This window comes from Abrus precatorius, unplaced genomic scaffold (assembly GCF_003935025.1).
Source record: "Abrus precatorius isolate BTA unplaced genomic scaffold, Abrus_2018 Scaffold5, whole genome shotgun sequence".
Taxonomy (NCBI): domain Eukaryota; kingdom Viridiplantae; phylum Streptophyta; class Magnoliopsida; order Fabales; family Fabaceae; genus Abrus; species Abrus precatorius.
Window position 1 is genome coordinate 14787594 of NW_020874395.1, and position 22568 is coordinate 14810161.

General features: G+C 29.8%; 1 protein-coding gene across 5 annotated transcripts; it reads left to right on the top strand.

Moving 5' to 3' along the window:
- Positions 1-10484: 10484 nt before the first annotated feature.
- LOC113866989 (eukaryotic peptide chain release factor GTP-binding subunit ERF3A) lies at positions 10485-21711 on the top strand. Of its 5 annotated transcripts, none has more exons than XM_027501864.1 (19): positions 10485-10630; positions 11088-11129; positions 11236-11310; positions 12224-12271; positions 12420-12509; positions 13474-13585; positions 15153-15198; positions 15331-15402; positions 17414-17476; positions 17584-17738; positions 17838-17902; positions 18797-18947; positions 19029-19134; positions 19245-19380; positions 19879-19943; positions 20036-20200; positions 20427-20499; positions 20587-20616; positions 21384-21711. In XM_027501864.1, the coding sequence occupies exons 1-19, from the start codon at positions 10627-10629 to the stop codon at positions 21437-21439; spliced, it is 1554 nt and encodes a 517-aa protein (XP_027357665.1). In that variant the 5' UTR covers positions 10485-10626; the 3' UTR covers positions 21440-21711. The 5 variants fall into 5 exon arrangements, 4 of the variants coding, with proteins under 4 accessions (XP_027357665.1, XP_027357666.1, XP_027357669.1 ...); XM_027501865.1 differs by having other exon boundaries at positions 11233-11310; positions 20587-20647; positions 21384-21708; XM_027501868.1 differs by having other exon boundaries at positions 20587-20647; positions 21384-21708.
- Positions 21712-22568: the final 857 nt, after the last annotated feature.

Here is a 22568-nt window from a genome sequence, read left to right on the forward strand (position 1 = left end):
AGAGAGGAGAGTGAAGAGAGTAAAGAGAGAAAGGTAATAAAATAAATTAAAAGTATTTTAATACTTGATTAAGAAATGATGTGATAATTATCATATTCTATTCACCCTTATTTTCAACACCCAATGGTTAATTTGTTGTATAGTTAATTTATTGTATATACACATTATTCACACGAATAAAAATAAAAGTGAAACTAAAATAGTACAAAGTATATTTTTTGTACTAAAATAGTACAAAGTGTAATTTACGTAAGATTATGTTCAAGTGCAAGTCGTCCAAAACTTTTATAACTTGGGTTTAAAGCATGATTGTACTTAATACTAGTAATTATGCTCAAGTGCAAGTCGTCCAAAACTTTTATAATTTAAGTTTAAAGTATGATTGTACTTAATACTAGTAATCAAGATAGGTCTAGTAGAACGTGCTATGTATCAAATAAAATATTTTAAAATAATTCACGATATAAATTAAATTATTCTAATAAGTTGAACACAATTTTTATAGTTTCCAATAAATTTCTTGTTAATAGGCAAGAATGTGTTTTAAAAAAAATGTCTTATTATCATTTCTTTTTATTTGAATGTCAAATATGTATAAGTTAAATAATGATCTATTTATAAGTTAAATAAAACAACTAAACCAACTCAAATTAACAAAACCAAACTAATTTTATGTTTTTAAAATTTTAAAAGATATTTTTCAGTTAATTTCTTATAGTTTGCTCTTTTCATTGCTTTATAGTGTGTTTTTAGATATTGGGATTTGAAATAAAAAATATATAAACTCTAGAAATAAAAAACTTGTAAGTTTAACATTTTTAAAGCTTTTCAAATTTTATTGAAAAGGCTTTCTTTAAATAAAAAAATTGTTTGATCTAATTTTTCTATTTAAGAAAAACAAAAACTCAAAATAAGTTTAGCCAAACACTAGTTAAGTGTTCAGCTAACAAATAATTGAAAAAAGAAAAGATAAATGCTTGATAAGACTTTATTTTACTAGATCTTTCTAATGAGTACCATTAGTCAAGAAATTAAAAAAAAATCATTAAAAATTATATTGCGACTTGCTTCTAACTTCTAAGATTACAAGGAGAGCACCTTGAACTTGTGGATCGAGTTTAACCCAATGACTCATGCTCAATGGCTTAAATAAGGAGGGTTTTAAATATCAAAGGACGTGTCTTTGCTAATAACTCAAGTTTTTTATGTAGTTGTGAGCATTCTTGGTAAAAATAAAATGATCATCACCTTAAGATAAATGAACAAATTATTATAATTAGTCTAAATTGTTATCTTTGTTAATTTTTATAAAAAGTTAGACCCATAAAAATAATATTTACTCAAAATATATATCGTCCATTGTCATGAGGTTGGCATGCAGTCATATCCATGATCAAGAACAGCTCAAATTCTGACATCTATTCGAGACTTAGATTTCCTTATGAAGACCAGTTTTTGTATCTTTTCATGTTGGGTTATTTGCATGGTACCTGTTACCTGTTAGAAAATAAAACCAAAATTCACATCTATATATATCTTCCACATAGATTAGGGTGGATTTAGTTCTTTTACATGCCAAGACTATAACATTCTTAAACTTTTTTCTCATTTGCATATTTTTAAATTATAATTTATTAAAAATAAAATATGAATTATTTATAATTAAACTTTTCTTATTATAATATTTTTATTATTTATTTTTACTCATTTGCCCATTTATTTTAAAAGTTAAAATTATTAGTTTTATTATTATATATATATACATATACATTATTTTTTTTACAAATATCTATCTTTATATTTATAAAAATTATTATTTTTAAATTTTAAATTTACTTTTAAGAATTTTGTTTTTAAATTTATAGTTACTGATATATATTAACCTTTTTTTTTGTGCTAATCTATATTATATATTAACCTTTTTAGACTATAAAATAAATTTTATATTATTATTTAATTTTATCAAATCTTTATTTTGACTGAGGTTACTAAAATTAGTTGCTTCATCTAATGTCACTACATATATTTTTGACGAATTTTTATGATTTCTTTAAAATTTCAAAATTTAATATATGTCTTCTTTTAAAATTTAAAGACCATTAATTCTATAAGTTTTTATTTTTCATTATTATACTTTTGACTTCTTATCAATAAATATAACATAATACTGTAATTTTTTTAAAAAAATTCCCTTGCTAACTCAAGCTTCAAACTTGTGCCCAGCTTATGTTAAGCAACTTATGCATTACGCTAAATAATTGAAATGCAGACGTGTGTTACAAGAAAAATCTGATGCATTTACAACTTAGTGTAGGTTTAGAGCATAATAAATTAGATTTTGATTTAAACAAGTTTTAATTTTAAACGTTAAATTTAGTTTATACACATCTACTAAATTTTATAAGTTAATATTACTGCTTTAAACTAATTATTTGTTACAATTAAATAATTTTGAGATGCTTCTATACAAAAAATTTAAAAAAATCAAAATAATCAACCGGACTATTACTGGTAATGCTATTTTTTTTTTCAAAAAAATAAAATAAAATTCAAACAACAGATCCATCAAATATACACAACTCTACAAGTTAGAGTTTGAGTGAAAAATATACACGAGTCTTCATCAGTGGAAACCCGTTGTCTTTGGTCACATTAAAGTAGATCTAGATCTCCATCTCCATCTCCATCTCCATCTTCATCTTTCATGCATCAACTATAAGGACAAGCCCAAGACTTGACTTTCGATTACATTTCTCATCAAAATTATTCAATAAATATTATGTAAAAATCTCAACGCAGGAAAAATCGCCAAGAGTAAGAGGTAAGGGCGTGGATCTGTGCAAAAGATGTGAGAAATTCCAAGGATATACATGCATTCAATTAAAATAAATAAATTTTCCCAGGTTTAATTGATATAATAACAATAATGGTAGAAAAGAAAATATAAAAGTATTATTTGATAAAATAAACTATTCCTTCAGGCTCATGCTAGATCAGAAAACATGAGGCACTCAGTATACAACTTGAAAGCAAGTAAACTAAACTTCTCTATGAATCATGACCTTACCAGAAACATGCAAGTCCAGATCCAACAAAACATGGAAGTAAAAAACAGTCAACCATAACGAAGTATTAATTGACTAATGCAACAAATAAAGCTCCCAAAATGGTCATATAGGAAATTTCATACCAGCCTCACTTCCATGACGCACACAAATTCGGCATAGATCTACGTGCGTACCTTGGACCATGTTATATACTCCACCCAGCAAGATCAAGATCATGGAAAAAGAAGAAAACAAAAAGCTTAATATAAAACACTTACAAGCCTCAGTGAACTTGTAATAAATTAGATTTATATTATATTAGAAAAGAAGAGAAAGGTGTAGAGCTCCCTTCAATCCAAAGAAGGATAATACTATAGGCAAATGAAGCTCCCAAGATATGGAAGCCACAAAACTACCACAAAAGCATCTGATGGGTAGGGCTGTGGGATCCATAGCTCAGCAGCTCAATCAACCCAGCAAGATCCTCAATTGGACTTCAAGGAGCTCCACTCCATAACCCCCTTTTGTGTTCTTCTTTGAACAATAAGATCAAAACCCTAACCTTAAAACTTCCCAACATCATTTCACTCACCCAACCCTAATAACTTAACTTGCTACAACAAACCAAGACACCCACAAAAAAAATATCAAAGAAACATATGAACCTTGCCACAAAGACTCATGTACATGACCACACCCAACATGGAACTAAAAAAACCTTTTATTTGTAGCTCATCTCAACAAAAACATGAAACTCTGTGGTAAAATAACAGAATCAAACGTTATTTTACCTAACAAAACAGAAGCAAAACATGAACGTAGATCTGAGATCTAAGATCCACCACAAAATTGATGACAAAGAGAGGTCTATATATATGGCCTCAGAGATCCATGAGCTAGCTACTCCAAATAGAAAAACTAGTGTTAAATCTACCCGCAACAACCCCAACGCTATTCAAAAGGTTCATAACCCTTGACCACTATGAAAACCCTATCTATCCCTAGCTACTCTCATTTCATTTACTTAAATAAAGCACTTGGAAGGCAACGCATGGAATTTTCACCAAAACAGCTCAGCTTTTTTAACCCTTTTTGCTCTAGAAAACCAAAATATAAACAGTACTGTACTATCATACAAAATTTATTTAAAATTGAACTTTTATGTCAATAAAATATGGTGTTAATTCTTAAGAAATAAAACTTAAAATTGAATTAAAAATATCTATAATTATACAGCAAAAATTAACTTGAAAAAATAAAAATAAAAAGTTGGTGGCGTGTGAATGATGATGGTAACGTGGTGGACCAAGTGCAGTGGTGCTAGCTGTTATCTTTTGCTTTTGTTGGATCCTTTAACACCATATGTCTCGGGAACCGGCTTCGTTAGATTCCCTCTGTAAGGTCATCACGTGCCCTTCTGCTAAATCCTCGATACAGTGCCACATTTATTATTCACTGTTTACAGTTAATGCACTGTTCCACGTTCTCATCTTTTTACAGGACCCTTTTGCAGTGCAAGCATTATAAAATCAAATTATTCTAATTTTTATATGACATGACATGTTGTTGCTTCATTTTTACAATTTTTTTTTTATCTATCAAAATTCTTAAGATCCGAGAGAAATTGGAAATCAGATGATTGTACGATGCATTTTGTGTGATATATTTCATTTAAGTGTTTATTTGATAAATTTTTAATTATTAAAATAAATTTATGAACTATTTTTATTAAATGTTTATAAAGTCTTCTGAATAAACTTTAATAAAATCTAATATCATATCATATCAAGTTTAATAAAATATAAAAACAAGAGAATAAAATTATGTATGGATAAATAAAAAATATAAATAATAACATATTTCGCGATATTAACCGGTGATTTTAGAACACTGATTAAGAAATCGATTAATGCTATTTGTAACTGATTTGATTGGTTAATAGAATCTTAAGATTTTAATTATAGGCTTTGCAGTTAATCACATGTTATAGTCATAGATTACAAGTCAAACAAGTGTCTTAAAATTTCAATTATTATTATCATTTGGTATTTTACTTCTTGTAACTTCTCTTTTCAATTTTTAAATCACAATAACCATTTTAGCTCATTGAAGAAAAAAAAATTAAAGTAAAGCTTTATTAATTGAAATAAATGTAATGTTCAATTGATCAAAATTTCAAGCTACGATACTTACGATAAAAAGACTAAATTAAAACCAAGTCCTAGTGGGTAGAAGTTGTTGTTTTCATGAGTTTAAGCTTTATCTGTTGTGGTTGTCTTCAGTATATGTGCAGTTCTATTGTTTCGGTGCAACATTGTCTGTCATCAACGCGGTGTTGATAGCTTGTGTTTTTTCATTGATTTTTGTTAACATTAATTTTTAATTGATTTTATGTATTAAAAATAATAATTCTTATTAAAAAATATTTATTACAATAAAAATATAATGACAATGTTATTATTTTAATATCTAAATAATTAATTTAATAAAATTATCAATAAATACTTGTAAAAATAGAAATTAAGTAATATAATGAATTAAATTCTATTTTTGAAAGTTAAAATCAACTTATTTTTAAAAACTTGTTTAAATCATTTGTCTTCTTTAAAACTCAATAACATAAATTACTTTTAACTTATGAAAAAATTTTAAATTCCATTTACATAAACTATTCAAAAAACACTAGTAAACGTAAAAAAAAAAAATATCCGTGAAGACTAACATTAATTAGCAAATAGGCAGTACATGAGTAAATGAGTTTCCTTGAATAATTGGATGTAGTATAAGAAGTATAAACGGTTAAGGCTTTTTAATGGTAATCTAATAGCAATAATTTTTATATATTTATAATTTAGTCCTCATTAAATATTTTTAAAATTATTCTTTAAACCCTTAAACATTGTTATTTTGTATTTTCACTGTCTTTGTAGTTGTATTTATAGTTACTTTTTAACATTTTCAAGCATTATATGTGTTTCATATTTGTATCTTAATTTTAAGAAGATTTGTATTGATATGTACTAATTAAATTTTATTTTATAATAAAAAATTACTATTAAATCAATATAGTTTTGAATGTCATCATAGAGTTGTAAAGTTTATGACTTTCACATTTAAATTTTTTTTTTCATTCTCATAATTTAAATTCATAATTAAAATATAATTATGTATTAATTGATTATTGAATGTTATTTCATATCTTCACCATGTCTTTCCTACGAAGTGATCACAAATTGGTTTGTATAATGACTTTATATTCGCCTTAACCTAAATGTTAAATTGCTTAAGTAAAAAATTTACACAAAAACATAACTTATTAAATTAATATTATTTAAGCGTGTAAGACTTAACTTAAGCCTTAAAATTTTTTTAATATTCATTTAAGCTAAATATACATAGTTTAAACAAAATTGTCATAACATTTGTTGGTTCATTATTACCTAAAATTAGCTCAAGTAAATTTAATAGAGCTTAAGCAAAAATTACAAATATTGTGTTTTTAGCCTTCAACTACATTTTTTTAATCATGACTCCTATATCGATTTAGTGAAATTATTCGTATTTAACATAATTAAGATAACTATATGATATTTACGTATTTAATTCGTTCCATTTACAAATATCACATCTCAAAGTATGTCATGCAAAAAGAGAATGTTTATTCAGGTTTTAGATTTGTGAAATAAGTTTGCATGCTAGTTGAGAGGGGGAGACAAGAAGGAATTGAAGTAAGATAAGAAGAAATTTAACAAAACTCTAACAACATTGTTCTAAACAATAATTATATAATTCTATCAAATCTCTTATTTTAGATATATTTTTTTAAACTTTTATTGCTTAAATTTTAACCATATCTATAAAATCTATTAGTTAGAATGAAAAAGAAGTGAGATAAAATAATAAGATTGAGTGAAAAAAAAACTAACTTTACGTGTTTAATTCATTTCATTTACAAATGTCACAATTAAAAGCATGGTATGCAAAAAGAGTATGGTTATTTAGGTTTTAAATATGTGAAAAAAATTTGCATTCTAGTTGAGAGGGGAAGACAAAAAAAAAATTGAAGTAAAATAAAGAGAAATTTAACAATATTTTTTCAAACAAGAATTACCTCATTCTATTCGATCTCTTATTTTAAATATCTTTTTTAAACTTTTATCACTTAAATTTCACCCATATCTATAGAATTTATCAAACTATGAGTTAGGATGAAAAATAAGTAAATTCAAGATAATAAAATTAAGATTTACATAAATAAAAAAGAAACTAACTCTAATAACTCTTTCTCTAAAATAGATAAACAAATAAATGATATATTTTAAATATCTAATATTTAAATATCTTTAACTTATAAAATTTATTAAAGATTAAATTATAAATATTATAAATTTTAAAATATGTTATACGAGTCATTTTGTTAACTTATTTATGAGTCATATAATAAGTTAACTCTGCTTTAGTCTTTATTATAAGTAATAAAATAAATAAAAATTCATTTAAAATTTTAAATTAAATTATTTTATTTTATTTTAAATATTTTTTATTTAACTTTTCTAAAAATTGTTTTTTTATTTGTATGATAAAAATTTTTTCTTATAAAAATTTTGGTTATTTTTTTATATTATTTGTACTATTTACAATTTTATTCAAATTAAGTCTATATAAATTAATATTAATAATTTTATTACTTGATAAGTTACTTCTTCGTACGGTACTTTTTTTTTTTTTGTCTAGAAGAAGTCACCAGTTTATTTCTTTTATAACAGAGCTATAAAGTAAACAGTTAGGGGGCTTTTTTAACGGTGTTTATTAACTTGTTGCTCAGTTAAGAAAGATAAATGTTAATGATGTATTTTTTAACGCATTTTTAGATATAGGTTAAAATTTTTTGAAAATATAAAATGTGTGAATTTTACTTTTTATTTAAGATTTATAATCTTAATTAAATTATTTTTTATTTTTTAATAAAATTTAATTAAAATTTTAAAGTATATTAATAATATCTAATAAAAATCTTCATAAGTTAGTTGTAGGGATATACTTGCTTGACGTGTAGCCAACAATTCCTTATTTAATATATCATTTAAATTTACCCTTTTCCAGTGAGATGGTAAAGAGAAAAAGAGAAAAAATAAAACCTAAGGGCCACTGTCCCATCATCAAAGTGAAGGCCATGGGAGGCCCAATCAAACAACGCCACCACTCCTTGACAAAAGATGGTAGACCCAAGCCCATTCCTATGACCCATCATCATGATTTAAGCTAACCATGCATGGAAAGAGAGGGAGCATCAGCAAAGGAAAGATCTAAATATGTAAAATGTTCATAGAGGGAAATGTGTTGTGCTAGCAATGGAGAATAAGTTAGCACCAAACTGAACATTAAAGGAAAAAATGGAAATATTTGTAGCAATGATAAATTAAAGGATTTTGTTGATATTAATTATATTTAGAGGTTTTATAAAATTCATTTATGAAAAGTTGTAGCATTGAATTTTTTAAGAATAAAAATAGTTTTTTTTTATAAATAAAGGAATATAAATGATATAAGTTTGGTCAGTTTTGTGTTAAAAATGCTTTATAAATGAAACACTTATCCCACTATTGTATACTATTTTTCATATATTTCTATTCTACTAAACATAAGTGTTGAATCATAATAAAGTAACGCTAGCAACACATTTTAAAAAATTTATAAAAATTATGTGAGTTTTTCTTTTTCACTCATAGATTAATAATTTTTAATAAATTTTAACTGACACTAAAAGAGTATTAGAGAGTGCGTTGTTAATATTATTTAACTATAATATTACCACTTATTTAGACAAGTACAATAATTGATTAGTATCAAAGTTTTCCGAATGACTTAAATTATTGATAGCAGGTTAAATACTTAATACAAGTAGTTTCTAAAAGTTGATCAAAATTATTAATTATATTTCACAGTATTTTAGTTAGGTCAACATGGACGATTCTACAAGAAAGACTTTAAGATTTAAGTTAAGAAAATATGGAAAGAGTAAAAATTTAATAAAAAATAATAATGTGATGAAGATTTTCCACTTTATATAAGTATTGATGGTTATATAAATAAGTTTATTATTTTTTACACCTGATTAGTTAAAAAATATGTGTTGAACACATGTAGAATGTGTCATGACACATGTAATAAAGCTAATATTTGTGAGATATATAGTTCATTTGAATTACAACTAAATTTAAGATAAACCTAAATCTTGGATCCTAGATCGAGGTTTGTTTAAGATGATTGAGGGTTGAAGTGACCGTGACATTGCACAGATAGATAAGATTGTTAATAAATTTGAAAAAACTTAATTTCTATGGTGAATTTTAGCATAGTTTTATTTAACATTTCATGAATCACCTTCTTCATCTTTTAACTAAAGTATATTTAACAAGTCCATGTTAAATATAAAATTTTAAACTATTGTTAGTATTATTTATACTTAAAATTTAAAATTTATTTAAAAGATAATATATATATATAAACCGTGTCTAAATTTTAATTTTTAAAATTATTAGCAAATAATGCGGAATATTTTTTAATTTGTTTTAACGTAATACACTTTTTCAATATTGACAAGTGTTGTCCATCATCTTCCAATATATTTTTATACTAGTTTTAGATAAGAATTTGTTGAAAAGAAAATAAATAAAAAATTTATATTTTTTTATTTGATATAAATTTAGTTCAAATTGTTTAAAATGTAAGATTTGTCTTTTAATTTCTGACAAAAATAGTATTTTTGGACAAAATTTTTAGCTATTCACTTAACAATAAAGAATGAATTCAGTTGATATTAATTCTGTGACTAAAATAATATTTTTTTAATATTTAAGTGAAATTTTAATTTACTCTACTAATATTTTTGATTTAATTTAATTCTCTAATTTTTATTTTAGTTCTTTTTTTTATTTAATTCATTTTTAAATTATTTTTCTTTGCTAAAAGTTTATTCTAACTCTAGTTTATCTTTCAATTCTTACAATTATGATGATGCCATGGTGTTTGATACATATTAAATTCACAATAAAATAATTAAGAATAAAAATTATGAATGTATTAGATATGTTCAATAATTAATTAATAATCATAATAGATATTTACAATAAAAAGAATAAGTAGTTGCCAAAAATAATTTGTAAACAATTAAAGAGATCTTATTGATGATTTAAAAGTTTTAGATAACAATTAATAGTAAAATGCATAAAAAAATATTTTTCCAAAATACTGTTATTTTAAAAATTTTGATTAAATCAAGATTCAAAATAAACTTTAGTGTTTAGTTTATTTTGAAAAATTATTTTAAAAACCTAAAATAAATTTACAGGACGAAAATTACAATTGAACCTAATTTTATGAAATTCCTAAACCAAAAGCAGAGTAAGTTAAAAGTGGAAAGCCAAATACGGCGCAGCAGCCTCTCCAACAACACAGAGTCACTGTTAGAGAGCTTCCACTTAGTTACACAACATAAACTCTTCTTCCTTTTCCTTTCGCTTTGCCGAAACCTACAAAACCCTTTGTTCTGTTCAATCTCTTTTTCTTCATCATTTCGATGGGTACGTATTCACCTTCGTCCAATTCCAATTCCAATTCCTTTTCCGTTTTCAGTTCGCTGCACAATATATTCTCTTTTCTCAATCTCTTCCTTCTGATCTGTGCTGCGTCACTGTTGATTTAGAATGAATTGCCAAATTTAAATTTCTGGATTTTTTTAATATTTTTGACATTTTTGTCCCTTTTCTCTATCGAATTGTGTTGTTCGTTGTTTTGATTAGGGTTTTGTTTGAACGGTTAAATGTATATGTTGTTTGTTTTGGTTTCGTTTATGTTTTAATTGCAGTGAGTGGGTTTCCTTGTTTCTGAAAATTAATGGCTGTATTGAGTTTGTGTGGTTTGTGAAAATTATTTATGCTTTTCGTGAGTTGAACGAAAACAATTGTACTTTTGACGTTTTGAGGAACTTGGTTGAGTTGATGGAAATGTTGTTGGCATTTATTGTTTTTTGAATGGTAGATATCGAGGAGGACATCCGTTCTTTGCAGCTTGAATCAGCAGGTAATCGAAAGGCCTACTGTTTTTTTTCCCATTCGTTTTGCAATTTATGAGTGTTTTTGTTCCCTTTTTAATCAATTTACCCTATCTTTTGATGGAGATGTAGCAGAAGACAATAATGGGGTTGGAAGTCCAGAGGATGGAAAGGCGGAAGAAGTTGAGAAATCTGATAAGATGGATGAAGGTTGGTAGTAAGACGGTGTTTGATTCTTTGTTTTGTTGTTTCTTTTTCCTCTGGGGAAAAATCTTATCCTGTACAATTGTTATACTTTACGATTGAATGTTGAGCGTGTTTTTGCCCAATTCTCTGTTTAATTGTTTGTTTTTTCCTCATTCGCAAACTTTCAAATCAATTATCATGTTTTTTTGGACCAACCCGTTTCTGCTTCTTACATGCATGAATAAATGCTCCGTAGTAGCACCTTTTATTCCATCTCTTAGCTCAAACAGTTGTGATCACTTATTCAGAAAGATTGTTTTGAGGTGGAAATTTCTCATCAATTTTTATATTAAGGGACAAAAAATTTTATAGAAGCTGGAAAACATATATGCATTCCCTTTTTCTTCCTTTTTCCCTGGCTTCTTGTTGGATTTTTGTACTCAAAATGAATGTTAGTTTTGGTGGTTACACTGTTCATTCAATTTTAAATGAATAATCACTTTGGTAACTGAAACTGACACTGTCTGCATGGGTTTCACTTCGTTTATGACAAGTGGTATCTTGCCAGTTTTGTTAGTAATCTCTGGATAGATCACTTGCCTATTGTTAATTTTATTGGAAAGTTTGTGTGTTGTTGCTTGTTTGGATCTCGTTTGGCACTTAATGCAGCTTATTCTATACCGCTTTGTACTTCTCTTACCTAATTTTATCTTCATTTCTCACCATCTGAAAATGGTGGTAAAGTAAATTCGTTTCTTCTAGCAATAGAATTTTACTTGCTTCTTGAACAAGGGGAAAAGAAAATTGCAGTAGCTCTGTTCTAGATTGTTTCCTTGGGTGTTGTTTGCTGCCTATTTTATATACATTACTGCTGTATTCCATAATGTAATTTATTGATGGAGAGCATGTATAAAGAATTTCACCTTGGTGGTTTCAGATTCAAAGCAGGAGGTTCAGGAACAGCCTTTCCAGGCTGAGCCAAAAGGTAATAGAGAAATGTTTCATTTTCAATGAAGTAATTTTGTATATCATGCCTTTTTAAATTGTTGTTCAAAATTAAATGCTCAATGCTGACAAAGATGTGAATTTCCATTTTTTGGTGTTGACACCATGACTTTGGTTTGTTTTGAAAGATAAGGAAATTCCTCCCATGCAAGATGAAGAAGATGATGTGGAGATAACGAACAAAAGACACTTAAATGTTGTGTTTATTGGTCATGTGGGTAAGTTGATGAATTCAAAAGGTTCCTTTACCATTACTTGGATTATTATTTAGGAGCTTTCCTGTTTGCGTCTTATTTTTTATGGTCATTCAATATGATTATATTGCTCATTTTAGGATTTATGTCAATCTTGCATATGGTAAAATTTGGTCACTTCAGTCACTTGTCAACAGTTCTCACAGCATTCTTGAATCATGACATTTTACTCTACAATGGTTATATCTGTTTTCCACTTGAGTTTTGTGTATAAAGTTGTTGTGTCTTGTGTGTATAGAATTGGTCTAGCTGCAATGTGTTGTAACTTTTGTTTTATACATTTGAATAAAAAATCTGCAATCTTCCTCATATTAGTTAAGTTGGCCAAGGAAGTCTGAAGTTTTAGGGCATTAGAGAAAATGTGAATGAATCTGTGGATGCTTTAGGGGATGTTTAGTAAACCTAATAACTAAATCAAAGCAGTTGAAGATTGTCTGCTTTAATAAATATGTAATTTGTATTTTCTTTAAACTGAGAGATAAAATATAGATATGATAAAATGAAATCATGTGGGGAGGGGAGGGGGGTGGGACATATTGGCGCTTTAGAAATTATCCTTAACTGGGAACAAGCATGGTGCTAATGTTACTGCTGATCTTTAATACTTTCTTATTTTTTCTATCAATACATATCTCCCTTTTATTTGATAGGAACTGATCCTATTAGATTTGATTTGCTAGGATATTGTATTGGTATGATTAGATCAAAAAGCAATTGGTCAACCTAGATATTAGGATTTCATTGTTTACTGCAATGGATTTGGCTGGAAAGGAAGTTTTTAAATTTTTAAGTCTGTTTCAGGTGCTGAAATGAAAGTGAACCTCATTATTATATGCATGGCTAACACTTACTGTTCTTCAGTATCATTTGAATTTAGATATTGATCTTGGACTACTAGAGGAGTTACACAAATTGCTTCTTGTTTCAGATGCTGGTAAGTCTACAACAGGAGGCCAGATACTTTTCCTCAGTGGTCAGGTTGATGAGCGGACTATCCAAAAATATGAGAAAGAAGCTAAGGACAAAAGTAGAGAAAGCTGGTGAGTTCATATACTGGTGTTTCTTGTTTGAAATGTTGTATATTATTTATTGGTGCTTCGCTGCCTTGCATATTTTCCAAATTTTTTCGTGTCAAGGCAACACTCTTAGAACTAGTTGTAGTTGTGATTTTACATCTGCATTATTTACTGGCCCAACCAACCTGATCAACACTTTCGGCTGAAGTTAGGCCAGCGAATTTGATCACTTTGACGGGAAACCATCTTTAGGTTTTAAAAATGCCCCCCTGGCGCCAAACACCAGTTTTGTTGATGGAGAAAATTTGTTGTTGAGGAAACAAGAATCCTTGAATTGCATGCTTCATTAATGAAATTTAAAGTGGGTCTTTTGATTTTGATCACCCTTCAGTCCAATTATGTTATGAATTATTACCCTTCAGTCCAATTATCTTATGAATTTTTTCTCTTATGGCTGTCACTAGGATATCCATGATTTATAAGGTGTACCTTGAGGTTTATTGTGTACAACTGATTGTTTAGTCTTTCCCTTTTGAAGGTTCTATTTCTTTGCAACAATATAACTATTAACTACAAATACATATGTAAAATCTCATCTATTTGTTTCCCTTATAATGTAAATAGTGGCATGCTAATTATTCTATCTTCATGAATCTGTTGTCTGCTTTTACACTTTATTATTGTCTATTGCTTTGTGGGTTACTAAGCTCTTCTAATAAGGTGTGAACATTTTAATTCTTTTTAACATATTCTTCCGTTGATTCATAAAATTTGTCTTGCTTCAGTAGTCATTGAAGTTTTGGAAAATTTCATGTTTTTAACTTTGTTGTCCTTGTGAAACACTGACACTTGAAAAAAGATCATTGTCTCAGTTGCCATACACTTCAGAACATGCTTAGTTACTTCAAATATTATGCTGTAATGCCTGTTTAAATGTATTGGGGCTTCTGTAGTGAAGGTGTTTTGTTGCATATTTTGTTTTAGGTGTATTGAGGTGTGGTACTCAATCCAATGTTTCGAAAACCAGACTGGCTGGGTATTGAACTGGAAAAAGAATTAGGTCACAATTCAACAGTTCAACAATGGTTGAACTGGAATACACACAGAGTACAATTTAATAATGTAATAAAATTTAAATATGATAATATGATGATTTTAACTAAAGGATAGCCTCAGCCTAGTAGCCGGCATTGCATGTTTCACTCCTCATGTGAGTTTGATTCTCATATACTGTCCAACTTGATATATTTTGAATTCCACCAACCTGTTCAGGTCATGATACTAATGGTTTAGTATGGTTCAATGTGCTGTTAGACTGGTCAACAGTTCTATGTTTTTTGTATCTAGGTAGTTCAATTGACTTGGCTGGTAGTCAGGTACCTAGTTGAACTGGTTGGTTTAGTCAGTCCAGTTTGGTTTTGTCTGACAACAGTTCAAACTATGAAATTGAAGATTGTGGTTGTATGGGTTTTCAATTTATTCTGTTGTTTGTTAGGTGGACCTTTTCAGTTTGAGGGAATGTTTAGCTTACCGAATGAATATACTTGATACTGATACACATCTGATTAGGGATTTACAATTTATATGCTAGGTATATGGCTTATATAATGGACACAAATGAGGAGGAGAGGGTAAAGGTACGAAAAATTTGCTGATAAAATTTAAATGGTTTATCCCATTTGATAGAGTTTTCCTTTTTACTTTTTAGTTATACATTTTTATGAATTTGTTTAGAACTTGTAATTAGGATAAAGTCATGCTGATTGCAGGGAAAGACAGTTGAAGTAGGGAGAGCCCACTTTGAAACTGAGACAACAAGATTTACAATTTTGGACGCACCTGTAAGTATCTGCATTGCACAAATCTCCAGAAATGTTTTCCATATCATGAATGATCTTCTGTTTTTAGATCATTTACATGGTTTTCTCTGGCAGACATGTGGAATTTAGTGAGCTTTGCTTTGTTGATGTTCCTTTCTTCTTGTGTGGTTTGTTTCTTTTTAGAGGATTCCTTATCTTCTGATTATATTTCCTTACTCACTTCTCCTATAAATTCTCCTGTATCACAAAATAAAAAAAATTAACGTCCTTGAGTTTGATTGTGTTTTTGTTTTATAAAACAACTTTGTGGATAGAGAAGAAAAAAATATTTTTCAACGTTTTTTTCAGAATGTACTCTACAGCAATCCCCTGAAAAAACCCATACAAATACTGCATCCCTACAAAGCATTCAAACAGCCAAAAACTCCAAAATTCCAAAGCAAATACACTTCCAAAGTTTCCATGGAAAGTGATGTGGCAATGTGTTGAATAATGGAAGTTGGGTTTTTGTTGGCAAGAATGAAAAGAGACAAACTTGAGCATGGAAAGAAAAGTCAGCCAATGATGCATTGCTTCATCCCATGTCAGTGTGGGAGGCACAGAACTGTGGACCGTTCAACATGTGGGATGCAACATTCAATCAGCAGTGCCATAGAAAAGGGATAAAGAATGCAACCAGTGTCTTGATGAAGGTACCCAGATCTTCAATTGTGATGGAGAAGAACAGAGCAGGAAACAAGTGATGGCAATGTCCATGTGGTGGGTGGTAACAGTGACAACAGGGTGCTAGGTAGCAGTGATGTAGAGTTGGGCGGGAAGTTGGAATTGGAAGTTGGTTTGAAAATTGAAAACCTAAACAAAGACAACCTTGAAATGTTCTCAAATTTGTGTTTTAAAAACTAGAAATGAGATAATATTTTAAACAGTTTCCAGAAAATGCTCCCAACAAACAAGGTTTTCATTCATGCATTCATTCATTTTTTCTTTTTTTAAAACCAAAAACACTTCTATAAAACAGTAAACATACAGGGTCTATTTTGTGATGTGAACTTCAAGGGGAAATTATTGTTGTATGTGTTAGATCTAAAAGCATTCATATTCTTTCATCCAATAGCATATGCTTTTGGGATAGTTGGTTTGTTACACGGTATCAAAAGCCTCACTATGTTATTTCCAGTTTGATTATTGTTTTCCTCTTTCTTCTAAGTAGAAGTTCAGCACAAGAGAGGGTAAACCTATGTTTTGTTCATGCTTCAAATCCAAAAGGCTCTTGTGTGGGGCAGCCTGTTTGATATAAAATCCATTCAATTGCTTTCATCAGACACCTTAGCTTTTGGAATAGTTAGTTCACAACAGTATACGTTATTCTCCAGCATGAGGGTTTAATTTCATAAAATATAAGTTGATAATGGGAAAATGCTTAAAATTATCTGCTTCCAAGTTTGTATTCACTTTCTGTCCAATTTGTTGCTAAGATTTACAACCTTTATGTGTCAACTTAGGCAATTTATCCAGTCATAAAACAACATATTCCTTACTTTGAAGCACGTATACGTAAGGAACGACTTTACTAATTGGCGGTTTGGGCCTATTACTGACAGTATAATACTGTGTTTGGGATCATTTAATGAATGAGGCGTATAGATAAGTTATTGATGAGTTCATACTTTCACCCAAATTTCAATTGATGTTATATGGATATAATTTGTCATTATAAAGTCTTCTATTATATGAGAAATACAAAGAGTTAGGTCTTAGGATGGAGATTGACCCATAAATTCATCAACACCTTGGCAAATGACTCTATTGCAGTGCTTTTTGGGTCTCGTTGGGTTGATATCTTATTTGTGCCAAGTCTCAAAAGTTGAGTAGCCCCCCTAGAGGCTAGGGGAGAGGCTAGTTTTATTATGCTTTGAGTCGACTATATTATTTTGCGCTCCTTTGCTTGTTAAATTATTGTCATGTCTCTCCCATTCAATTCATTTCCTGAGGAAGCATTTAATATTTATTATGAATTACAATGCTTCTTCAGGGTCACAAGAGTTATGTCCCTAACATGATCAGTGGTGCATCTCAAGCTGATGTTGGAGTTTTGGTAAGTCAACCTATGATGTATCACACTTCCATGATTTTCAATAGATTCCTCATGATATTCATTTGATGATATCTCTCTGTCCATGTCTCTAATGCCACATCAATCAGGTAATTTCTGCTCGAAAGGGAGAATTTGAAACTGGATATGAGAGAGGTGGACAAACCCGTGAACACGTTCAGCTTGCAAAAACACTCGGTGTGGCTAAGCTGCTTGTTGTTGTCAATAAAATGGATGATCCTACGGTGATGTGGTCAAAAGAAAGGTTCTTCTCGCTCACCTTTGTCTTGGCTCTGGTTCCCCCTTTCCCTTCTGTCATTATCTGCAATTTTAATTGGATATCTTGCTTCTTGTTTGCCTTTAGGTATGATGAAATTGAGTCAAAGATGATACCATTTCTGAAACAATCGGGTTACAATGTGAAGAAAGGTATTTTGGGACTTATGTTGCCTGAGTCTTTTTAGGTTTCATTTTTGTTAGAAATGAAATTGATCACAGGCCTTTACCCAACATCTTAACTATTGAATGACTTGGTTCTTGACATGGTATAAAAACTTCAATGACCCACGTTGTCAGGAGTCTGGCCATTGCTATTCCTACTCGTCTAAATAAAACTTAGATTTGAGCACAAGGTATATTGGGCATGTGCATTGTCAATGCTTGAGGGAACATGTTAGATATAAAAACATTGATTAGCTAATAGCTGAAACTTTTGGGGGAATTGGTTTTTGACAAGTTCAACTTTTTTCCGATTTTGGGATGCTGCTGTAATTATATAATTTAAAGTGAGTGTATTGTGTTTCTTAACAGTCTTTATATATGTTTAAACATAATGGGGTGATAGACTGTCTGTTGTGCTTCACCCTTAAATTTGGGTTCTCATTTAGAGTAAGAATACTTTGTCTTGCTGCATACTAGTGGAGCTCAGGGCAAGTTGAAGCAGATGGCTGACAGGTTGGTAACTTCTTTGGGCAAAATGCTGAGCAGGGTTTGGATCTAGGTATTAAGCTTGCTGGGGTTATAGAAATGAAGTTGAACTTAGAACATAGTATGAACAGAAGCTCGTTTGGCATTGGGTAGTAAGGATTGGGATTTGGGGGTGTTCAGGTTGTTCCACAGAAGTTTTTCTTTTCCTGTTCAACTGTTTTAGCCATGTCTTTGGTATAGGGTTTTAGAAAAGTTCATAAATAGAAGTTGATGTGTGAAAGCACTGTTTTGTAAATAATTTCCGTTAGATATCCTCACAATTTATTTATAAGTTTTGACTTGCTTAGTTTGTTGTGGAAGGAAAATTATTTTTATAAGTATTTGCTCGTTAACCAGATGTCCTGTTTCTACCAATATCTGGCCTGATTGGTACAAACATTAAAGTGAGTGTGGATAAGAGCATTTGTCCTTGGTGGGATGGTCCTTGCCTATTTGAAGCTCTTGATGCTGTTGAAGTTCCTCCACGAGATCCCAAAGCTCCTTTTAGGTAATGTGTGTAGTTCTACATAGTTGTGTTTATACTTACATTTCTGCTTCTTTGCTAAGGTTGGGTGTATGACTTGCATAGGATGCCTATACTTGACAAATTTAAAGACATGGGAACTGTTGTTATGGGTAAAGTGGAATCTGGCACTGTTCGTGAGGGAGATTCCTTGTTGGTTATGCCAAATAAGGTGGTTATAGTTTATTTTATTTATTTTTCTGATGTATTGTGAGCTTTGTCCTTTGTTGTCTCTTGTCTATTACTTTTTCTCCCTTTCTAAATGTGACTGCACATATGCAGGATCAAGTAAAAGTTGTTGGAGTATTTATTGACGAGAATCGGGTTAAACGTGCTGGACCAGGTGAAAATTTGCGGATTAGATTATCCGGCATTGAAGAAGAAGACATAGTAACTGGGTTTGTCCTGTCTAGTATTGGTAATCTTTGACTAGACTTTTGTAAGATGTGTTTGAGCAACCTATTTGTGACTACATCTTTTAGTTAAAAAAATTTAATTGAAAAAGATGCCTTAGAAATGTAGAAACTAAGGGTTTGTCTCATCTCATGGTTCATTTCTAATTCTGCCTTCTTATATGGAAATTTATACTATAGAGTATTATATAATGCCACGAGATGGTCAATGCCACAAATGTTGTACTAATACTATTATTTTGCATTTTTAAGTGTGAGCAAGTAAAACATGAGACTGTTTTTGAAGTTGGGTTGGGAACCTAGGTTGAATTGTTATGGATTTAAAAATATTGGTTGAATCAGAGATATGTCATCCAAATTCCAATCATGTTGACAGAAGGACTCTTCCCTTCCATAGATCCAATTTAATATTGAGATTCTTTAATTTTAGATTGTTGCTGTGTCTTTATGTAGTTATGCATTTGCTAATCGGTTCTGTGGTTTGTGTTTTGTTCTGCTCTCAGCAAATCCAATACCTACTGTGAGTGAATTTGTGGCGCAGCTGCAAATCCTTGAATTGCTGGACAATGTATTTACTCTTCCCTTTTCTCTCTCTACATTTTGGTCTTAGGAAAATTTCTCCTTCTTAATCCAGGACATATCTCTGCTACATAAAATTAGGCTATTTTTACTGCTGGGTACAAGGCCGTTCTGCACATCCACTCTATTGTTGAAGAGTGTGAGGTTATTGAGCTCATACATGAAATTGATCCAAAGACAAAGAAACCTAAGAAAAAGAAAACTCTCTTTGTGAAGAATCGTGCATTTGTTGTGTGCCGAATTCAGGTACATGCTTCTTTGTAAATTTGGATGTGAACTTTGGTTCACATATTGTCGTATTGCCATACTTGGACTTTCCGCAAATATGAAAACTTCTTGATGATGGTTCAAGGTGATTCTCAAATTTCAAATCGAGAGAGGAAGTCAGTGTCAATGGAATGATGGTAGTTTATTATTAATTTTTTAATATCTTTAAGCTTTGTTTGATATTGTTTTGGGAATGTTCTTACAGGTTAGTAACTCAATATGCATTGAGAAATTTACTGATTTTCCACAACTTGGGAGATTCACTCTTCGTTCTGAAGGTAAGATTTGGAAATGAAATCTTCCTTTTCTTCTAAACATGTTGCTTGTATTAATATATGTTGAAAGCCTGTTACGCTGTCTTACAGGAAAAACTGTTGCAGTGGGAAAAGTCACAGGTCTGTAAGCTTATAACAATTTTGACTTGAGGTATATATTTGGCATTATGCTTCAATCTAAATAGTATGCAATAATGTAAGCCCCCCATTCTAGTCCTGAGTTGTTGGTCATTTTAGGTTTTGACTTCGTAAAATGTGGTTTACTTTAATCCTATTTAACACAAAGTGACAATGTAAAATGTAGTAGAAAAGGTGCAAGATGAATTAACATTTTGTAAAATTAGAAACTAAAGTAAAAATTTTATAGAATTAAAGACTAAAGTGACTGATCTTTACAATTTAAGAGATTAAAATAGGAGTTTACTCATGTAGGTTCTTATGTTTTTCTGTATTTATTAGGCAAAAGTATAACAATTTTTTCAGACAAAAGAATATATCAATTTATGTGAAGGAAACAAAGCAAGTTTTTTTCTTACAAATTCTTGAAAAATTGGACATAATAGGAATCGATATGATTTTTCTTTATGTATCAAGTAAAGGGACATGATGTCTTGTCGAATTTTGTGGAAGGAAGATTTTTTTTGTACATTAATAACATTTTGCTTTATAAAAACCCGGCAACTCCTGTTCTGTTGGAAGTGACTACCCTATGCTGATTGATTCATCTTTAACAATAGCCACTGGTTTTTTGACTGGTCATTAGCGGATTATCAGCCTGAAAAAACTATTTTATCATGAACCAGGGGCAAAATTTCAGATTTTGTTTTTGTTTTTTTTGGGAAATTTAGCTCTTATGCTTATAGTTCAGATGATTTTTGTGTGGACAGTACATCACATCATTCCTGCACAGACAAATGGAGTGGCAGCATTGAGGCATAATTGACATTATCATCAAGTTTCAAATATATTCAATTTTGTTTTTATTTTACTTTTATTTGGCAGTAGTTCCATGAAGAGTACTTTTTGCTATTAGTTCCCATGGACATGTGGCCTTGCAAGGCCTGCTGCTTCAGTGATTTGTGGGTGACAGCTTTGCTGTGTCTCCCATCCCAACTGTGCTGCTTGATAATATAATTGAAATCTATGATTTTGAATTTGTCAAAACTCAATTAGGTGTGGTATCTGATATAACTTAGTTGTTCTCAGACTTCTCGGATAACAAATCTTCTATGCTTCACTGGTGACTACATATTTAATTTGATGTTGAAATGTGATTTCTTGCAACTATTTTACTGACGACATTGGGGAGTTATGAATTTGAAAGTTGGCGTTACTTTCCCATACACGTATATCCCCGCAAAACGAAGTTGAAGTTTGTTTCTTAATTCAGTGCTTAGTAGTTTTTGTTGTTATCCTCGAAACGATAAAATACACCGAATTCATGGCTACGTAGTAACTATTTATTTTGTGCTCTAAAAGGTGCCTTATATAAGATGTGGTTATTATTTCTCGATGGATTTGAATTTTTCAAGTTGTTAGACTTGAATCACTAAAATCACTAATGTCACTGTATAAGTACAAACTACTTATTTGTGCTCTAAAAGGTGCTTTATATAAGCGCTGGTTACTATTTCTGAATGGATTTGGATCCTCTAATGTCGACGAATATAATATGGTCATGTTAAAAGTGTAATCTTTCTATTAGATCTTCATTTGATAAACATTGTCCTTTTTTCGTTTATATGATCCTATCATGCTATTTAATAACGAAAGATGATTCGTGTTTTTTCAATTAAAAGTGCTTCTAATTCATTGATTACTATTCTGTCATTGCTATCTCATTTTTATGGAATATGATTGATAAAGCGTTGATTTAAGACTGACAATAACGAGCTTCCAGAGGTAGTGCAAAAATGCTGGAACTTTTGGAAATAGCTGTACAGCATTTGCTGGTTTGAACAACATTGAGTTTGGAAGATGCTGAAGCTCTTGCCCTCTAACCTGTTTATTAATACTTCGTTTTTTCTTTTATCTTACTTTTTGAACTCACCTTGTTTATTTATTTTTCTTCT

Bases quoted from the DNA above. Each gene is read 5' to 3' on its own strand.
- LOC113866989 (XM_027501864.1), top strand. The intron at 17,477-17,583 runs GTAAGTCAACCT...CACATCAATCAG, and splicing joins AAGCTGATGTTGGAGTTTTG to GTAATTTCTGCTCGAAAGGG. The intron at 20,500-20,586 runs GTAAGATTTGGA...GCTGTCTTACAG, and splicing joins ATTCACTCTTCGTTCTGAAG to GAAAAACTGTTGCAGTGGGA.